The 20,331-nt window shown below is 39.5% G+C and overlaps 1 protein-coding gene and 1 long non-coding RNA gene across 5 annotated transcripts in view; one reads left to right on the forward strand and one right to left on the reverse strand.

Annotated features, from left to right (window-relative positions):
• Nucleotides 1-20,331, reverse strand: part of LOC138688622 (uncharacterized) — a 90,049-nt gene that overhangs the window by 57,222 nt on the left and 12,496 nt on the right. The window contains exon 2 of the long non-coding RNA XR_011327514.1: nucleotides 3,292-3,441. This is a non-coding gene — a long non-coding RNA (uncharacterized lncRNA). The remainder of the gene's footprint in view (nucleotides 1-3,291; nucleotides 3,442-20,331) is intronic.
• Nucleotides 158-17,640, forward strand: LOC104310733 (protein-glutamine gamma-glutamyltransferase 6). Of its 4 annotated transcripts, none has more exons than XM_069800410.1 (13): nucleotides 158-359; nucleotides 3,096-3,269; nucleotides 4,100-4,339; nucleotides 4,855-4,973; nucleotides 6,168-6,296; nucleotides 7,553-7,730; nucleotides 8,577-8,712; nucleotides 9,752-9,855; nucleotides 11,749-11,991; nucleotides 12,664-13,011; nucleotides 14,014-14,171; nucleotides 15,891-16,024; nucleotides 17,266-17,639. In XM_069800410.1, exons 1-13 carry the CDS (start codon nucleotides 353-355, stop codon nucleotides 17,414-17,416), a joined length of 2,121 nt encoding a protein of 706 aa, XP_069656511.1. In that variant the 5' UTR covers nucleotides 158-352; the 3' UTR covers nucleotides 17,417-17,639. The 4 variants fall into 4 exon arrangements, with proteins under 4 accessions (XP_069656511.1, XP_069656528.1, XP_009927342.1 ...); XM_069800427.1 differs by having other exon boundaries at nucleotides 6,168-6,272; XM_009929040.2 differs by having other exon boundaries at nucleotides 12,667-13,011; nucleotides 17,266-17,638.

Genomic DNA, 20,331 nt, shown 5'->3' on the forward strand with positions numbered 1-20,331 from the left:
CCTTCATTAGATCCAGTTTGGGATGTTTTCCACTTTTAGTAGTTAAGACACCAGGATACTGTTTATCATCTTTCCTCTGCCATTCACCAGTTTTAAATAAGCATAATTAGATTCAAGATTGTGCAATTAAAGCAGTCATGAGTAGATGCTCACGTAGGACATTACTACAAAAGCAGTAACTAGCAACCACAGGTCACACCCAGCTTGTATAAACTCTAGCTTATGCAGTGAAGTCAAGAGGACGAAGCCTTTCGTTACTCGTGCTGGTGGAAGAGGATTCAGAATGTTCTTGCACGCTTTTGTACCCGTAACCTGAACAACGCACAAGTGTGGAAAAGAAGAAAGAAACCTTATGGCGGGTAAGTTAAAAACAGCCTGATTGCTCCAGACATCACTCTTCCAATACAGATGAGTGACATTTGCTGAGGAAACAGGATAAATTACATGTAGTTGTTCTCTTGGCAATTTAGCCCTTTTTAGGTTAAATGCATTTACGGGTTATTCTACTAGCACTGATTTTCTTAATATCATGGGTCTTGAATATATTCTTTTTTCCTGTAACACAGAAAAATACAGTAAGAAAATATTTTTCTATCATATCCATTAACTAATCTACATAGTGCTTTTGGAGCCACCTAATCAACACTGTTGGCTAGTGATTTGGGCATCAAACTGTCACACAGAAGTCCCAGGCTCTAACCCCTCTCTGATATCGAATTGAAGTCTGGCCTCAGACAGGTCACTTGATGGCCTCCCAACTCCCATGTTCACCTCCTCACAGAATGGCTATGTTAGCCTGTGTGCTGCTTTGGATTTTTTTTCTGTTGTAGCTTCAGCTTTCTGTCAGAGGCAGCAAGAACCCTGTGTGCATACTGATCAGCATTTTCAGCAGTGATCACCAATTCTTTTGCTTATGAGCATGCTCCCAGTGTCTATCCATTAGAGGATAAACGCTTACCCAAACAAATTTTTAGAAGTTTGTCCAATTGTACCTTGACAGGATTATTGAAAATACATTTTTCCAACAGAGAGATACTGAAACCAGAAAAATAAATTTTAAGATTTAAATTGAAACTGTGAAGATCAAAACAAGGAGAAATTTGAAGTACACATGGACGAAAGACTGGTATCAGGCTTTATTGTGCTCTTGCCCCATATATGAACCATTTTTTGTCGATCTCCTGCACATATTCACTAGAAATGCCTGTGTAACTGTGGACTTTGCAAGGCAAACTAAACTATTAATGCAGGAAATTCTTAGAGCTAACCAATGCTAGCCACTGCCTTCTTTATCTTTCCCACTTCTCCAGATGTCCCCTCTTACTCTGTTGTACATCTTGTCTTTTCCTGTGACATTCCACTCTGAAACTCTTAGCAGCACTGTTTAGGTCCTTAAATGTCAGAGTCCCACTAATACCAAACCCATGGCTCAGTTGCTATTAAATCCTGTATGTGCTACATTTTTATTTGCAGACATAAAAAATGCTCTTAGTTATCTGCATCACTGCACAACTAATGACGCACATGCTCCCCACACCAAATAGCCTGGACATTGAACTTGCACAGTTCAGAATACACAGAAGTAGCATATACATGGGTAAAGTGTTGCAAGGCTAACTTCTTTTCAAACTCCGAGCCCACGTGCCCTTCAGAAACACATTCTAATTCACTCTAAAAGTAGAGGACTTGATGTTAGGAATGCTGTTTTCTGTAGGTCCTTTTTAATTAAACATATTTAAGTCAGGAAAATAAAGTGATGATGCAAGTGAGAAGCTTTCTAGACATTTTACATCACGTGATTCAAATATCACACTCCTATCAATGGAATTTTTTTTCTCCAGGTGACACATCTGAAACAAGACCTTTCACTTAACTGAAAATACTAAAACATGTTTATGCTCACAGACTACAGGAAAGCAACTTGTTCTAGGCCCTTACCGCAGACTTAGAACTGCATATGCACGTTCACGTTTCTTCCAAAAAGCTGAAAAACAAGTATAATTATACTACATGAAGACTTCACAGAATAAAATTCTGTGCTGCAAACACAGCAGAAAACTCAAATCCCACCCTATTTCTATAGTAGAACCCTATGGATTACCTCAGATATGAACCTCATTCCAAGTGATTCAAGGTGGTCCTAAACCAAGTCCTGCATCTTAGTACAGTGAAATGATGGAACTGTTGCTCACAGCACCATTAGTCTGCAAAGGGTTAACATGCTGTAGTTGTGGCAGGAAATTTCCTTCAAGTGAAATTCCTGTGGAATATCATATTGGAGAAGAGCACTTCTCCAACACGTGTTCATAGAGGGATGATGTATTTTTTCTGCTTTGTTTTTGTTTGTTGGTTGTTTTTTTGTTGTAATTCTTTTAACTGATTGAGGAACAAGAAAGGTTGAAAGCTTTTGTAATCTGTGCTTCAGTGTCCCTTTTTCAATAGTGGGCAACCTATCATGACACAATAGAGCAACCCATAGCACTGCCCCAAGATATGCCACTCCTACCATCTGTCCTTTGTGGGTTATCTTTTTGCAACAGAATGTGAAGTAACACCCAGCTTCAAGCAACAAGACTGTAAATTAACTGAAATACAAGATATGTGAGAAGATAATGTGCAAGTCTGACAATGAAGATATTACCCTTCTATTCATCATCTGTCATACAGTGTTTCCAGGATCAGGCGTGCACTTGCTCATGAGAGTTTTAATACTTCTTTCTATACATCTGTAAAGCATTCTGTGAACTAGGGATCCCCACAGAAAAAGAGCAGGGACATGGTGGAATAGAACAGTCTCTTCAAACTTTAACAAAGTCTTATCTAAATACATTTTTTTTTTTAATCAAAGATGAATTCTCTGATTGGGTGTTTTTTCTGTCTCTGAAAGATGCCTGCAGAAAAGATATTTTAGCTGTTCCTCTAAGTTGTTGTTTATTTTGCAATTTTTAATAACAACAGTGGATTTTTCTGTTTTCCTAGAGCATATAACTCCAGCTATATATAAATATAATAAAACTATTACATTAGAGAAGCTGAAAAGATGTACAAGTTTGAAGGAACAATGTTTTTAATTAACTTGCCTTGTGTCTTTCTAGCCCTGAAAATAGCAAATGTCAATTGGCAATCCAAACTGAATAAAGCTGCACACCACACCTCTGATTACAGCAGCACAGAAGCAATCTTGAGGAGAGGACAGGCCTTCAGCATCACTCTGCACCTCCAAACAATGGTGCAATCTGGGGACAACTTCACATTTATTGCAAGCACAGGTAATTTCCCCATGGCACTCACCTCACATCCAAGTCACTCCAACTCCACTCACATCCAGTGCCTTAGAGCTCTATGTGGTCCATTCCTGAATCATTAAGCTTTGTCCTGTACCATTCAGGATTCACTGTTCTTTTAGGCTTAGAAGCTCCCATTTTAAAGTTCAATCTGTACCTTAAGACAATAGACAGTTAAGGTAATAATTAATAGAAAGGTAGGGGCCATCCTCATTCTAAAAACAAGCCTGTATCTTTGGTCCTAAGGACCTACCTGCAATACTGCAAGTTGTCTTCATTCTGTAGTCCCTGAAAATTTTGCAACTCTGCCTCTCACAGACCATCATCCCTCATTTGTCTCCTCTCCTGACTCTCTACTTCACCCGTTTAAACTCCCCTTTATTAACTTAATGTGTTCCCTATTACTAGAACAGTCTACGTGACCCCATTCATAAGACTCCTCTCTGTATCTTCCCAAATGGCTTCTCAAAAAAATCCTCCAGGCAGCTACTAACTCTTAATGCAGTGTGTATTAAAATGTGTGGCCCATCCTGCCTACATATTTTTGAACTGTCCAGTTTTCAGGACAACAGGTTTGTATCCTCACTTGTCTAGAATGATTATTGATGCACTCACCTTTACTGTCTTGTGCACATAACACAGAGCACTGCATAGTACGATTCTATGGATTGGAGTGCAGCTAGGTTACACTGAATAAGCATTTGATCTGATAAGCCACAATCTTTCAATGTAGTCATTAAAAAAAAAAAGAAATTGAGATCACCACTGACCCCAAGTTTGTAATTCAGAATTGCTGTCCCTGTTCCCTTTGGCAGGACCATCACCAGCAGAATCACAGAGGACCAAGGCTGTATTTAACCTTTCTGAGGAGGGTGCCAGTGGCTGGAGTGCAACCCAAGAGCCCAGTGAGCCCGGCTGCATGAACTTCACAATATTCAGCCCAGCCAATGCCGTCATTGGACGATACAAACTTAAACTCCAGCTTGTTTCTGGGAACAAGGTCTCTTCAACACTCCTGGGCCAGTTTGTACTACTCTTCAATCCCTGGTGTCCAAGTATGCTTTGATGTATCATGTTCTTCAAATAACTCATTGTCTCAGTCAGGAAATCTGGGTGTCACAGTAAAGCATGTACCTGGCAGTCACAGCTACAGAAAGATATTTTTTTTGCTCAACATCAAGGATCAGTTTTTTGCCCCTCCAGTGCTGCAATGCATCAAAGATCCAGCCTCTTGCTTGTAGAATACGAAATCAGAGGCAAGAAATATTCCAAATACTCATTCTATCATTTTTTTCCCTCTGATACTTGTGTTCAGTTGTAAACCAAGCAATACCTACCAGTAAGACACATACTGAGATTACTGAAAGGACAGGAACATAGTCTGTTCCCCTGAAAGGAACTTCATGCTTATTTTATTCACTCTCTAAATGATTACAGAGTTATAGCAGGGAGTCCTAACCCTGAATGCACAGGCAGCCTGACCTGTTCCCTAGAACTCCCCTTGAAGTGAGATTTTCAGTTACAGCAAAACAACTTTCCTTTCAGCCAGCATCTCTTATTCTGCTTCTAGATGATGATGTCTATATGGCTAATGAAAAGGAGCGACAGGAGTATGTCCTGAACGACAGTGGAATCATATTTCAGGGACTGGAAAAATGTATTCAACAAGAAGCTTGGAACTATGGACAGGTAAACAGCATCACCTATTTCAGAACTTTGAAAGTAAGAACAGTGGGTAAATAGGCTCTTGAGGAGAGAGTATCATTATCTCATAGTATAAGAGTTCAGTATTCCTCTCTCACTTATGATTTTCTTGCAGGCATATGTCTCACTTATCAATACATTACAGCAGCACCAGGATCATTTCCCCGGTCTGGCAAGTGCTAATACAGAAATAAAAGAAACGAAGCACAATTTTAGTTTTCTTCTGTCTATTACACAAACTGGCAAAATTCTACTTGTTTCTTGACCCTTGTAAAGGGCAAAGGAAGCCATTCCAGTATTAAACTCTAGGTATTGCGAGGCCAGTACATCTAAATGTTTACACAATTGGTTCAGTAACAGGGCAGAAGACACTAAAGGGATATTCCACATCTACTCAACTGAAACAACTCAAGCTGGAATTTCTGAAGATCAGTTTGGCCTTCTAAGCATAACTGCTACAAATACAGTCCTAACTACAGCCCATTGGTAGTCACATAGCCATCCTGCAACTTGTTGGGCCAGTCAAAACCTTTCCTGACCACTTCATGCCTTACGACTACACCAGCAGTTGCACAGACAGCATTTATATTAATCCTGATCACTGTGGCTACTTTTACACTAGTAAATGAAATAAAGCAGATCTGCTTTCTGTCTCAGAGGTCAAGTGACATCCTTGCCTGACAACATCCATACAGCACAGCACTTCAGCATTCTCTGGGCCCTGCACAGTGTCTCTGTGAACCTAATCCACAATAATTATTTTTGTGGGTTTCTTTCAGTTCAGATCATATGATATAAGGTGAAGGCAGGCCATCAGAGTGAAGCTTTCATAACAGAAGGGTACCTGTGGGACATGACAGGATGTGGGAGGGTGCAAAGCCTGCAAAGCCAGACCTGGAGTGGTCTTGTTCATTCCACCAGGCCACGTAATGTCTTTGTGAATGCTAATAGTTATGGCCCCAAGCCATGCTCATTAGCATGCTGTCTTTAAAATACTGTGGAGGGTCAGCAGTCTAGTGCCTATACTTTCTTCTTGACACTATTTTCTTTAACAGTACAGAAAATACTTATATTACCAACATGATCCTGTCGTGCTAGGAGAAGAAAAATAGGTGGGGAGTTTATCCTTGGGTTTATTTATGAAATTAGCCTTTAATATATTGCTTGTTTTGATTTCAGTTTGAAGAGGATATCCTTGATATCTCTCTGGCTATACTGGATCGAAGCCTGAACCACCGCCAAGATCCAGCTGCTGATGTATCCAACAGAAACAATCCTATCTATGTGAGCAGGGTTATCAGTGCTATGGTAAAGTGACCAATTAGTTACAGCTGCACAATGCACCTACTAACAAACCCCCCAATACATTATTGTGAATGCCTCAATGTTTTATAGGAGTAACTAACTCTTCTGCAAAGAATACCTACAGAAGAGGTAAAATGGAGATTTTTTTTCTCATGGAAAAACACCCCAAAAGTTTAATTTACTTTCTTCCCAGAAGTTTGCTCATAACCGAAGGAATGTTTTTGAGGACTTTTGGGGAACGCTGAATCTCAGATTTATTTTCCTAATGGATTTTCAGTTCATTAGATCTTTTCACTGATTTGGAAAGCCTGTGTCATTCTGAAATAATTTGATAAGTTTTTCAAACACCAAGAGAAGCATGAAATATTTTGGAAAACCCGTGTTGCTATGGCTCCATTTAATGTGTGTATTTAGTATTCTTCACTTAAGGGGGATTTGTTCATTAAGCCCTGTATGCATTTCCTTCAACAGTTACATCTTCTCAACAACCCCCCATCCTCACAAACATATAAATGCACAACTAGGCAACTGAAAAGTTTTGCATTTTATAAATAATACATGCCTTGCAACATTCCTTATCTGAGATTCCTCTTTTAGAGCTGTGATCCATTTCACCTGTTTAGACAGCACTCACTTTAGACAGTTTCAGCTTCAACATGAAGTAAGCAACTCTACTTAGATGTACAAAATTACTAAAAGTACTAATACTTAAGAAAAAAATAATTAAAAAAAACCTCACTGTTTTCTGTACAACCATACACGACATTTAAACAGGCCTTTAAAATGGATGTGCCCAAATATATGTAAGCACATCTAACAAGTCTGAGCAAGCTATATGTACTATATGGACATTTGCAATAAATGTACATTCAGAGAAAATCTGTACTTCTTGATGCTTCCATATAAATCACTTGAGAATGTGAGCCAATACTGAATACACAGTATAACAGTATAATGACATACAAGGAGGTGAAATTAATCAATGAAACAGAGAAAATTTAAATAGGCTGGCAGTCAGTGCACTTGGGCACACTTGTACTGAAAAACAAGGCAGTTTTGAATCACCAGGCTCTACAAGCTGATCTGGGTTTGATCCAATTGTTGCACTTGAGCAGACAAAATTCTGTCTAAGATTCAAATACTATTTCCCACCACTCAGCCAATAAGAACAGTGGTACAAACAGGGTCATTTCTGCCTATTTACCTCTCTCCCTTTTTCTGTAAATATTTTAATTCTCTCATGAGAAAGACTCTTTCAGGTTAACAGCAACGATGAAAAAGGAGTAGTGGAAGGGAAGTGGAATGGAAAGTACTGCTCAGGAACCAACCCCTTGCAGTGGAGTGGAAGCGTGACCATCCTTCGAAAGTGGTACAGGGGGAGATACAAACCTGTCCGGTATGGCCAGTGCTGGGTCTTTGCAGGAGTAATGTGCACAGGTATACATGAAGGGATGAAGAATGCTATCAGAAAGGAAGTTTACTAGAATTTCTGTAGTTTTAACTTTGTGATGTTATTGTTGAAGCTGTTTCAGCTTTGACAGAGAGAGTGAAGAATGTATGCTCTCCATGCATGAAGGGTTATTTTCTTCTATTTTAAACAGACATAGGTTGTAATATGGCACCCCAGTTTTGTGAGTCATCAAACAAAATGCAAAGCGGTTTGCCAGACTGGGCTGGTGAAAAGAGCAAGGTTTCCTGTTTCAAAACTAGGATTCAAAGAAAACCAGTGCTCTTTTAAGTCTGTCTCCTCACAATGCCAGTTTTCTACTGTTGTGTTTTATCTACCGGTGACACAAAACCAAATCATAATTCTGAGGACCTGTAAAGGGAGCTGCAAGTTGGGAAAAGCATTTTATACTAGCAGTTTCCGTTAAGAGCTGCTCTGAGAGACAAGAGTCACTTTGGGGAAAATACAAAGGAAAACTAAGCAATTGAGAGGTACGTCTCAGAGAGGAAGTGGAAGAAGAAGCAGGTAACAGAAACAAACACAGGGATAAAATGGGAGAGAGAACAGGATGAAGAATGAAAGATTAAAATAAATGGGTGAATCTAACTCTTCTTAAAAAGAGCACGGCAGCTAAGAACATCATGTGAGTGGAACTGTCTTCTAAGCAGTTGTGCACCATGACTGTGACTTGCATCATATCTGAGAGAGAAGTTTCTGAGGGTTTGTTTCCCTACTGGAAACATGCACACTAGACTGCTTTGCCAAGGAAACCAAAAATATTTCCTAAATGTCTGCAAAATAGGCTTACAGCACTTTCATGGTATTCTATATTGCAGTTCTGAGATCCTTGGGAATACCTACTCGTGTTATTACAAACTTCAACTCTGCCCATGACAGGAATATAAATCTGAGTATTGATAAGTACGTTGACATTTCTGGAAAGACCCTGCACTTGACTGAAGACAGTGTGTGGTAAATATAATTTTTTTCTTAATATTTCTTCCATTATATTCTCCTCTAATTAAAAGATCTAGAATCATGCTCCTGAAAAACCACCCCAACCTCATGCTCTCAGTGACGTAAAACCCCATACCAAAGAATCAACAGAGTGTTCAGAAATGCAGTATGTAGTCAGTTTCATCATTCTGAAGAATTAACAGAGGAGATACTTTGCACCATTGCTATTCAACATATAATTTGAAACTGTAACTGCTAATTTTGTCTCTACTGTATGAAAGTTTAAATTTTTCCAAAAGAAGTTGAAGAGTGATTAACCTCTTGCTCAAAAATGGTATCAGCTTGTCCCTCAATTCCTAGAGCAGAGCACTCTCAGAAGCCCGTAAGTTTTAGACCCAGCTCCTGTGCTACATGCTGTCTCAGTCTTTCATGATTACCATTATACATCCCTTGCACAATACTGAGAGGTTACTAAAGTAAAGGTAATATGTTTAATGCAGCTGAGAAGAATTCCATCACATCCCTTAGGAAGAACATGCTGTTTCTTTCGCCTCAGAGAACCTGTTAAAAATCATGCTTTTGACAAACAAGTGCACAGAAACTATCACACTGCACGTGTGTTGTATTGCATGATCAATGTTTCAGTCACCAAGCACCCTATACCATGTGGACTGAATGGGACATGGGTGACATGAAGTAGAAAGCAACTGTGAATTAAATACCAGCAGATACCAATATGCGCAGGAGACCTTTGGCTGTACAGTATGCTGCTCTGGAATGTCCAGAATTGAATACTTGACTCTGCAATTAATTATCTTCCTTTTAACATTTTTTTTCATAACATCCCAACATTCCTCAGTGATCTGAACACAAAAAGCTGGTAAAGAAGGGGAAAGAGGTACTCAAGAAAGGAGTCAGCAGCTGGTCTCTCCACAGAGAAGTTTTCATTCACTTGACTAGGGTTATTTCTTGCTTTGCACCAGAAATGTATCAAATCTTTCAATATAGAATTAATTGTATGAATCAGTGATTCCCTATTCTACCTCCCTCACAGGAATTTCCATGTCTGGAATGAAAGCTGGTTCATTAGAAGAGATCTTGGCTCTTTTTATGATGGATGGCAGGTTCTAGATGCAACGCCCCAGGAAAGAAGCAAAGGTAACGCTGCTGTAAATATAAAAAGCTGTAGATACTGTTACTCCTAAATATTGTTACTGAAATTTCAGGACAACTCTCTTCTATCTACTCCCTGTAGATGTAGCATTAACTCAGGTGCGCAAGAAAAGCAATACCCACATCAATCTCCAGTAGACTGCTTTTCCGTCAGCCTCTGGATTGCCTACCAGCATGCAAGTTCTTACTTTTTTTGATCCTCTGCCTCCACAAAAGCCAGCACATCTTAAGTTCACTTATCTCACCCTTGCTTGTCTTAGCTCCTAATATTACACAGATTCGTAAAATGACATAGAATAGCTACGGTTGGAAGGGACCTTCAGAGTTTGTTTACTCCACCTCCCTGCTCAGCACAGGGCCAATTAAAACAGGTTTCTCAGGACCATGTCTAGTTGGGTTTTGAGTATTTCATAGGATGGAGACTCCACAAGCTCTCTGGGCAAACTGTTGCAGAGCTGATCAACCTCATAGAAAAAAGTTTTTTTATTACGTTTAAATGGAATTTTCTGTGTTTCAATTTGTGCCCACTGCCACTTGTCCTTTCACTGGATATCACTGAGGAGAGTCCAATTCTGTCCTCTTTACACCCTCCCATCAGGTATTTATACACACCTATAAGACTCTCCCAAGCCTTCCCGCCTCCAGGTTGAACAGTCCCAGTTCTCATCCCTTAATCCCTTTTTGTGGTCCTTTGCAGGACTTGCTTCCATACACCCACATCTTTGTTGTACAAGGAGCCCAGAACTGGACACAGCATTCCAGATGTGGTCTCACCAGTGCTGAGTAGAAGGAAAGGATCATGTCCCTTGATCTGCTGGCAATGGTCTTCCTGATGCAGCTCTGGATGTTGCTTGCTGCAAGGTCACATTGCTGGCATTAGACACATTTGCTGGCTTGTATTGGACAGATTTAGCAGCAAAACAAATTAAAACCCCTTTTAGTAAGATGCTAAGTAAAGATTTTGGAGCTTATAGTCACAGGGTTGAACCAAAGAGTTTACCACAGAAAGTAAAATATGCCCCATGACTCTACCCTATGTTTTACAGGACACACTGGAATGAGTAGGAAGATATTTCACATGATGTCCTCATGGCATGCAACAACATGCCATTTATGGACAAAGCTACATGAAAGAAGCACCAAACTGTTCTCCGGTTCTGAAACCAAGTGACATAGAACGGCTTTTTTTTACAGCACTGAACTCCCTCTCCCAGACCAAAATAATAGCACAGCCTGCTGCCAACAGACTTTGGTCTGTCCAATTCCCTGAATTCTTCACAGCCATTGTCTGAAAGATTGCTTACTGACAAGGGGGGAAACCACACTAAGAAGCTTGCTAACAAGTAAACAGTGTGGATGACCAATGGCCGGCACTTGGGTTCACACTTTGGCTCTGGTTTTATTTACTAATACAGACACAACTTCATTATCTAGTTTGATGACCTCCATCAAAAGATTCATTTATTTGGCCATTTTAAACCCATCAAACTCCAGATAAACTGCTTCTCATTCCCCACTACTAAGTTCACCAAATTTAGCTTTGGCTCCCATCCTCTCCTCTCCTTTCACTAGACAGCTTAGCATACAGCCTTGCAAGCTCTGGAGGGTTAGAACACTTCACATAGCACACATCATAAGAAGTGTTAGTTCTCTCTATACCTTATTGGCCTTACAACCTCCTCCGTGCTCCTACCTTTTGATAGAAAATGCATATGGAATCTCTGGACATGCTGTTACCATAATGCACAGATGTAGAAACAATGCACTTTATCCAAACATGTCTTTGGAGTGACTACCTCTCCCTCTTGCTGTCAGCATAAGGAGTTAACGTTCTTTCGCAATAGGCAGTCATTTAACTTTTCCCTCTCTCTAATATAGGCATATATCAGTGTGGTCCTGCCTCCACCAGAGCCATTAAGGAAGGGGATGTGAACCTGGATTACGACAGCTCATTTCTGTTTGCAGCAGTGAATGCTGACTATGTTACTTGGATTCACTATAGCAACAAAAGAAAAGAGAGAATTTATTCTGATACTAGGAAGATTGGAAAATTTATCAGCACCAAAGCAGTGGGGACTAACTCCCGTGTGGATGTCACTGCTAATTACAAATATCCAGAAGGTAAACTCTATAGCTGTCTTGCCACTGATGGACAGAAGGGAAAGGAATTTAGGCCTTCATTGGATTTAGCACTGACTTAATTCTTTACTTCTTCTGGAGCAAAGTAACTGTGAATTTTCAAAGTAGTAGGGCTCACTGTCAGCTGATAGTGATTCAAAATGGCCTTTGTGGTGGCCCTTGATGAAATACTAATATATTCAATACAAAGTCAAAGCTACTTCTCTAAGACATTCTGTCCCAGCTGTTCTGATCAGCTGGTAAGACTATTTCTGTTATGACATGCAGCAATAGCCATTCTGGAGAGTTGTTTGGGGAGAGTTTCTGTGAAAGGATTTTTTCACCCTTCTTAATTTCAGAGGAGATGGCAATTGCCCCAGCTTATGCAGAACTGAGCTCTCCCAGGAGTTATCTTTGTACTGCTCACAGCTTCTAAGAGGTGCCCATGAACAACCAGCTAAAGCTGACAGGCAGGTTTTACTTTCCAGCCTTCATGGCCATGTATATTCATTTGCTTTTGTGTGAAAATTAGCATTTAGGTTAGACCACACTTTCTCCTCTTGTGTATCTTTGCCCTCCTCAGCTTTCCTAAACTGTATTTTACTGAGAGCAATTATGGCTCCATTGCACTATATTCAGCATGCATGACATCTCTGACCATGTTATCTTTCAAAGCAGGATCCTTGAAAGAAAGGCAGGTGTATAAAAAAGCACTGAAGCTGCTTGCTGTGAGAAGCACTGGGAAAAGAACCAAAATTACAAGACGTAGAAGACGATCTTCAGTAGCATGGAGACAAAATATGACACAGCCTACACAAAAACCCAGTATCTCAGGGAAGCTGATCCTTGATGCATCTCCTGTAATTGGCCAGGATATCCTCCTTACCTTGGCACTCAAGAACTTGACCTCAGATTTCAAGAACATAAGGGTTAAACTGAGAGCTTCAGCCATTCTCTACACAAGAAGACCAAAGGCAGAGATTTTGCAGTTGTCTAGGTCTGTTAAACTTGGATCTGAAGAAGGTAATTTAAATCTTTTTACAGCTAAGGACAAGATGTAGCTTTGCTTTGTAGCCACATCACATAGAAATAATGAACAGCTCAAGAACTGCATGACCTGCAAATGGTTTGTGGTTAAGGCTATTCAGGGGAAGAGAAACATATATATTTGCCCTGTCTTAAGCATTTGCTTTTGGGCACTGTCAGAAAGGATACTGAGCTGGGTAACCTTTTGTCTGACCCAGTACAGGCACTATTAGTTCTCCATTATGACCTTTTTTGCTAAGAGAGAACAACTAAGACATACACCAGAGACTACTCAGCTACCAGCTCCCCATAATCAAAGCATAAAGACAGATTAAAGGGGGGAAACGTAAGCCTACATCTTTTACAGCAGTAGGACAGTAACTACAGACTGCAGTAAGTGCTACACTACCTGCAGGTAGTGGCCTTTGCCCTGCTTTTATAGGGACAGCAGTGAAAAATGAGACATGAAGCATAGATGAATATAACTACCTTCTCAAGCTAAAACACAACACATTATAACTGTTTCCACTGTTCCAACAGTAGATGAACATTTTTTCTCAACGTACAGAGATCCATTGCCTTCCTCACTGGCACAGAGACTCTGACTGTGCACCCTCTTTAAGGCAGAGGCTACAGCTGCATCAGCAAGGGCATTTAAAACAACCCACCTTTTCACTTCTGCCTTCTTTGCAAGGAAGGAGCATTAAATGCCCAGCTTCAGGTAAACAAAAAAAACACCAGCAGAGATTGCCACATACATCCATCCTCAGAACTGTCCAGCTACTGAACTGTACCTGATCATTTAGTGTTTGATGTGATTGTAAGTAGAAGTCACGTATAAGCATCATTCCTGTGTATCAGCTGTCAACACCCACAAATGGACAGACTCAGGGTGACAGCATTCTTGCTCCTTAAAATACAGATATATTACAGATAGCTGGCACTTAGACACAGAAAAAAAAGGAAGAGGAGGAAATTCTGTTTCTATTTCCATTCCAGTGAAAGAGATTTCATTCAAGATCTCCTATTCCCAGTACAAAAACTCTCTGGTGGATGACAGGAAGATCCTAGTGACTGCTGTGTGTGAAACCAAACAGGGAGCCTCGCTTCTAGTGGAGAAGGACATTGTACTTCAGGATCCTTTTCTCACCATCAAGGTAAAAGCCAGTCCCCTTCGTGTCCCTGGAGAGACACGTTGAGAAGAAGCAACTAGAATCCTTACTCCATCTACTTCTCATGGGAAGGAGTGTGGGAAGTGAAATCATGCCTGAGGGTGATTTGATCTTGTTGCTCTAGTAATGGGCCATACGACACAAGTGAAATGAAATACATTAAGGAAAAGCAAACCTTTCCAAAGCATAGCTGTGCTATGGTGTTCTTGCCAGTGCTTGTTGACATGGCACTGATAAAAGTTCTCAGTGTTAGGAGTGTTACAAGGTAAGATTATCTCCAGAGAGACAGACAGACAGACAAGAGACAAACAGAGACAGACAGAGCGATCTAGTCCATATCTAGGCCTCCACTTTTGTCAGGGAAGTCTGACCATTCTCTTCCAGTTTATTTAAGAAGCCTGATCTTTACCAAAGACATCTTCACTGACTAGCTCATAATACCTGGGGCTGTGAGGCTTGTTATTACTAATAATCAAAGAAGTTCTTTCACCTTATCGGGAAAAGTGGCACTTTTCACCTTCTGTAACATCTTTCCAAATGATTATTAATTAGAACTGGAGGCTTTTTTTCCCATTTAAGACTGACTTCTGACAAATGTTGTACAATGGGTAAAAAGCAATTCTTACTCTACAGAAAAGACCATGCACTATGTATGCCCAGGGACAGTCCTGGGTTTCTATGGCTCATCACATCCAAATAAACTAGCTTAACTTGTTTTGGACAGTTCAGCACATTCACATGCTGTATCAGACATGGGATCAAAAGCTATCTGCCTACTGTACTGTAAACAACACAGAGGGAGTATGATAATTCGTGGCCTTTCAGAGCCTCCAGACTACATTAGCTATCCCAAACCACTCTGCAGTAGCATACAGGAAAAACATGGTTACACACAGGAATAAAAAGTCTGGCTTTTTGTAGGTCTGGCAATTTCTGAATACCAAGTTCTAGTGAGACTTTGTAAAAAGCCTTCTGTGCTGTATCATGCAAATAACAGAGTCAGCTTATATAGGGCTGGCACCTGAATTAAATTACTTAAATTCAGTGACTAAGTTTCAAGAAGGGTTTATGTTTCTGTTGATTGAAACTTCTGTATAAACATACATTCAAGAATACAGAAATGCAATTGGGGTGCTGGACTTCTCCATTATGTTAACTAATTCTACATCATCTACAAAGATAACTAGATGAGCCAATTCAGTCAAAATAAGGCAATGAATATATTTATTTGCTACTTGGCATCCTATTCTTTTTTCGCCTGAGATGTCACAATTCACCTCTGTCTCACACCTCCAATGTTTTCTAATCCTAAACCTTTCATTTAGTCTAACTAAAGCTAATTTCACTTAAGCTGCCTACAGTAGTTAGCCAGATATGCCAAGTTAATACTTGTATTCTCATTCTGTTCTCATTCTGATAAGTATCATATACTGTGCTATACGTTAACACCATACACTGACCTAGTTAAAAAATTTGGCCTAAATGGTAGATTCTACAGTAGTTTGTTCTTTCTCAGCCATACTGGGTGGCTGATTCAAGCCTGAACTCTGATGCGCAAAAATATGTACATGTATTAATTCCTGGCTCCTTCCTGTCCAGGAGATCCTAAGAGTGTAAGTGGCTTGCAACAGGAATGAAAAGAGAAAACCACAAGAAAGAAGTGAGACTAATGCCGTAGCTGAGCAGAATGTTCTCTCTTTGTAGGTCCTTGGTCCAACAGTGGTACACAAGGCTGTTAATGTGCAGGTGACATTTACCAACCCGCTGTCTGAAGTGGTGACAGACTGTGTGCTGAGAGCCGAAGGTAGTGGCCTGATCAAAGACCAACTCAGAATCAAGTACGTAAATGCTATCTGGCTAATAACTCATTCACTTTGGTGGGAAATCTGGAATAGAAGTGGGTTTTTTAAAAAAGATTCTGTCAACCTCATGACTTTTGTTGGCACCAACCTTGGACAAAATACCATCATATCAGTACTCTCCATATACTAGTTGGGAGTCTTTTACATCTCCTTAGCCAAGCTTTGAATTACAGAATGCTCAGAGAGCAGAGAGATGGCCTGCTTTTAATGACAGCATGTAACTCAGAGTGCTGTAGTTAGTGACGGAATTATACAAAGAGTAAAAATTTAAAAATGCTCTTCCTTTTGTGGTTTGCAAAAGAAAAACCAAACAATCCTTGAAGGATAAGAGAGAAAGTGATGGTATCTTTTTTCCTTCAGATATTAAATTACTAAAGAGCCAGGACATAAACTGTAATGAAATGTCTTAAAAATGTGTCCACTGATATCATATCAATAAGAAATTGTTCTCCCATCTCCTCCATGGTTACTATTTTTAAAACATTTTTTAAAGTGTTCAAAATATTTATGCTGGGGGAGTGAGTGAGCACCAAGAAACTGTGAGAGGAAAAAAAAAGATAGCAAAAGACAGATAATGATGCAAATCACTAAGGCTTCAGTTACATTGAATACAAAATTCAGGTCTAGATCCTGACCTTGAACCTTAATTTGCTGTACCAGCATCAGTATTGCTGAGCTTCAGTACCTCCTTAGAGCAGAGAGGCCCTTTTCCCCCACTCTCTCTGTTTTCTGGTGCTACTATCAGTCTCCTTGTGTTGGACAGCCAAGAGTAATTTCTAACTATGGACATAAAATCAACAGGTAATTACTTTTACCACACCAAAATATAGCATGAGCATATCTAGAGTACTATAAATGTTGTGAGTGTTGAGGGTAATACATAGACTTGGATTTGAGCTCTTCTAAAGATAACCTTTCTGATCATTCCTCAGGTGCTCAATATGTTTTACTCTCATGATACAACCCCTAACTCTCTATCAGAGATTGAGAACTGCAACTATTCTACCACATCCATTACAGCTTGATTAGTTCTTCAAGGATAGTATTGTGGGGGCTGTGAACACGGAAGGTTATGTCCACCTGTGCTAGGAGCATACAAACACAGCGGCCACTTACTCTGACTCTTCCCTTCTACACTGTCTTAGATTCGGGGACTCTGAAGAATACATAGCAAGAATTTTTCAGCTGCTTGAACTTAGAAATGTATTCTCTTTTAGTGTGGCAAGAATGGCCCCCATGGAGAGCTCAACAGTCCAATTTGAAATCATTCCCTACAAGAGTGGCACCAGGCAGCTTCAGGTGGACTTGGTTTGCATCCATTTTTCAGACATTAAGGGATTTGTGATGCTTGATGTGGCTCCTGCTTAGTGATATAACCTGTACATCAGTTCAGTTTTGTCTCTATGACACTGGTGCAGTGTTCGTACATTATAATGACTGGGAGCACAGAAATGCAGACTACTCAGCCAAAGTAAAGTGATGTAATATGAACGGAAATGAATAAAAAGGTACTATACACTATGCTATAAAGACACTGTCACCTCTTCCATTCCCTAACCTGTTTTATGGGCCTTCATGAATAGAATTACTAGTGGAAATCATTATATAACTTAACTTGAAGGAGAGGCTTAAGTGTGATGGTTTTCAGTATTAGAGCCTGTAGCAATGACAGCAGCTAGATTTCCAAGGAATATAATTTAAAATCACTGGTTTTGTAAGCTTCATTGAATATAATTTCATTATATTCACTAAATATAAGTTTTATTCAGTAATAGCCAAAGTACTATCCAAGTAGCTGACATAACTCAATTCTAGAATTAAATTTATCATTTCACCTAATTACTAGAAGGAAAATGCAGCAATAAGATACGGCAGTGTTACAATAGAAGTCTCTTTTTATGACTGGAGAAAGAGAAGCTATTCAATAAACAATACTCTTTAATTCACAGTTTCCCTGTTCAGACCATGATTTAATCATGTCATAAATTATAAATAATGAAACATTTGGCAAAGAAATGGCTGGGAGTAACAGTACAAAAGCAGGTAAAAGAAACATGTCCTTGACTAAGGAGTGGCAAACATTAGAGCATCTGAAATAACAACAGGCTGGAATAGCTGTTCCTGAAAACAGGAATGAACCAGAACTTCATTAGTAAATAGGGGATTTGTCATCTGGACTAAGACACATTTATTTACACACGTAGCTCCTCACAGATGCACCACTGTCTCAAAATGTCCAGAGATCTTTCTGGATGAACTAAATGAATGAAGGAAACTTCTCCAAAGATAAAAGGGTAAATCATTACCACAGCCAACCTGACTGAGACCAAAACACACTACATTTCTACCACTGGAACACTATAGTTAAGCACTATGCAAATTTTCATGCATTTACATCTCTCAAATTCACGTCCTCATACAGCCTCTATTATCACTTACTTTAATTGGGTCTGCCAGGAAAAAACAGAAAAGCATTTGGCTCTTGAGTGGGGGAAAAAAAGGTATTTATCAAGGAAAACATACTGTAAGAGATGTCTTATAGCCCCCGTACTATGGGTTCAACCCCAAATCTTGTTCAACTGGCTACATCTCTACCATCACCCTCTCCCAGAGAAGCTTCTGGATAATAAATTTGGCATTTCTATGTAAAATTTTATTTGAATCAATTGACCTTTTAACAGCAGCTTCCATGAAATTTCTTGTTGGATAACACTGCATTCAGGTATGACAAACCCACAGAGGCAGGAATACACAGAAATTCTCATGCAAGTCACAAAATATTTTGAGGAAATAGAGAAGTCACAGCAAGTGTACTCAAAAGGAGTGCAGGTGCACAAATAAAATCTCCTGTCTTCCAGGAGCATATTGTTTTATCCAAGTCTTAAACCTCCATTTGCTAAAGTCTCCTCCTATCAATCACATATGCAAAAGTATCATTCCTAGTTTTATCTAAGACAATATAATCTTTAGAGATTTATTATTTATGTAGTTGCACAGATATACACAGCATTCTTTTAAAAGATGTGGTAAGAAAAAGTCTTTGCCCCAGTTTACTCTTTTTAATGAGCACTAAAAGGAAAATATAAAGAACTTTTATTTTTACAGGTGGTTAGATCTTTAGGACATGAGAAATGTTAAGAACTCACACGAAAAGAAAACACTGAACTCAAGAAATCATTCTGTTTTCATCTGAACAAAATGCATTTGATTTCAGCGAGTCTCACAGAACATGACTGCAACTGGCCCCATGTAATGGTGGAGCCACAAATGCCAGAATAGCTACCAACGCCTCAGAAAAAAGAAGGAAAAAAAAAAGAAAGAAGAAGAAGAAAAAAGTTAATTTTAAAGGAGTTTACAGGAGAGCAAAAACTGGTTCCTGTTCCCATTAGGCAGAAAGACATAAAAAAAATGCAGTTGATTTAATGAATAAGTAAATTTCTCAATACTCTGCCACCTTAGATTCTCAGTTTTGCAAAGTAGCTCCAGAAACAGTTTCAAACAAAGCCAAAACTGATATCTGTACTGTTTTGATTATAGAAATGACCTAAATACTTTCTATTACAACTTTTCTAACTTAAGCACAGCTAAAAGCTTTCAAGACTTATATGTAACTCTGAGACTGCATTTTAAATACAAATGATGGACAAGATAAAGGTGTCAATTCGGAAGATTTATTGCAGGAAAAACTGAATGAGCTACCATACCGGCCCACAACAAAGGACCCCAAACTGTACCCTCTTCATAAGGAACTGCAGCAATTGCCTTAGAGTATTTATAAAGGCTTTGCTAAGCATAAACATGAACAATTTCCCAAAGAGAAAATTAATGTGTGTGGAGACCCACTTTACAATACTCTCTGGCTTTGTAATCTCATCCCCTACTAGTCTGAATCTATTCTAGGACTAATAGGCAGTAGTAGCGATCAGAAACCCTAACCAACACAGACAATCAGTCAATGCATTGGTCCTAATTATTTTGGCATTATGCATTTTGATAAAATTGCAGTGGGGGCTGGGGGAAAGGTTGGGTATTTTTACTTTGCTCCAAGTCAGAAACTTCTCACTGTACTACTGGGAGAATTGGCCAAACTTGTCTACGAGACCACTCGAGAAGAAGACATGTATTTTTGTTTTGTAGTGGCACTACCTTCAAGCTGCTCACGCCTGCTGTCACACACTTCACGCAGCCCTTCATCTGTATCTTACAAAACCATTGTATCTACTCTCTTAACTCATGTCAGAGGAAGTTCCATCTGTTTCCTTTCATGCAGGTATCATAAAGCA

The sequence above is a fragment of the Haliaeetus albicilla genome, chromosome 2, assembly GCF_947461875.1.
Source record: "Haliaeetus albicilla chromosome 2, bHalAlb1.1, whole genome shotgun sequence".
Lineage (NCBI taxonomy): Eukaryota > Metazoa > Chordata > Aves > Accipitriformes > Accipitridae > Haliaeetus > Haliaeetus albicilla.

Coding starts and splice junctions, on each gene's coding strand:
- LOC104310733 (XM_069800410.1), top strand. Junction 6,297..7,552: donor GCAGGGTTATCAGTGCTATG/GTAAAGTGACCA, acceptor AGACTCTTTCAG/GTTAACAGCAACGATGAAAA. Junction 14,172..15,890: donor ATCCTTTTCTCACCATCAAG/GTAAAAGCCAGT, acceptor CTCTCTTTGTAG/GTCCTTGGTCCAACAGTGGT.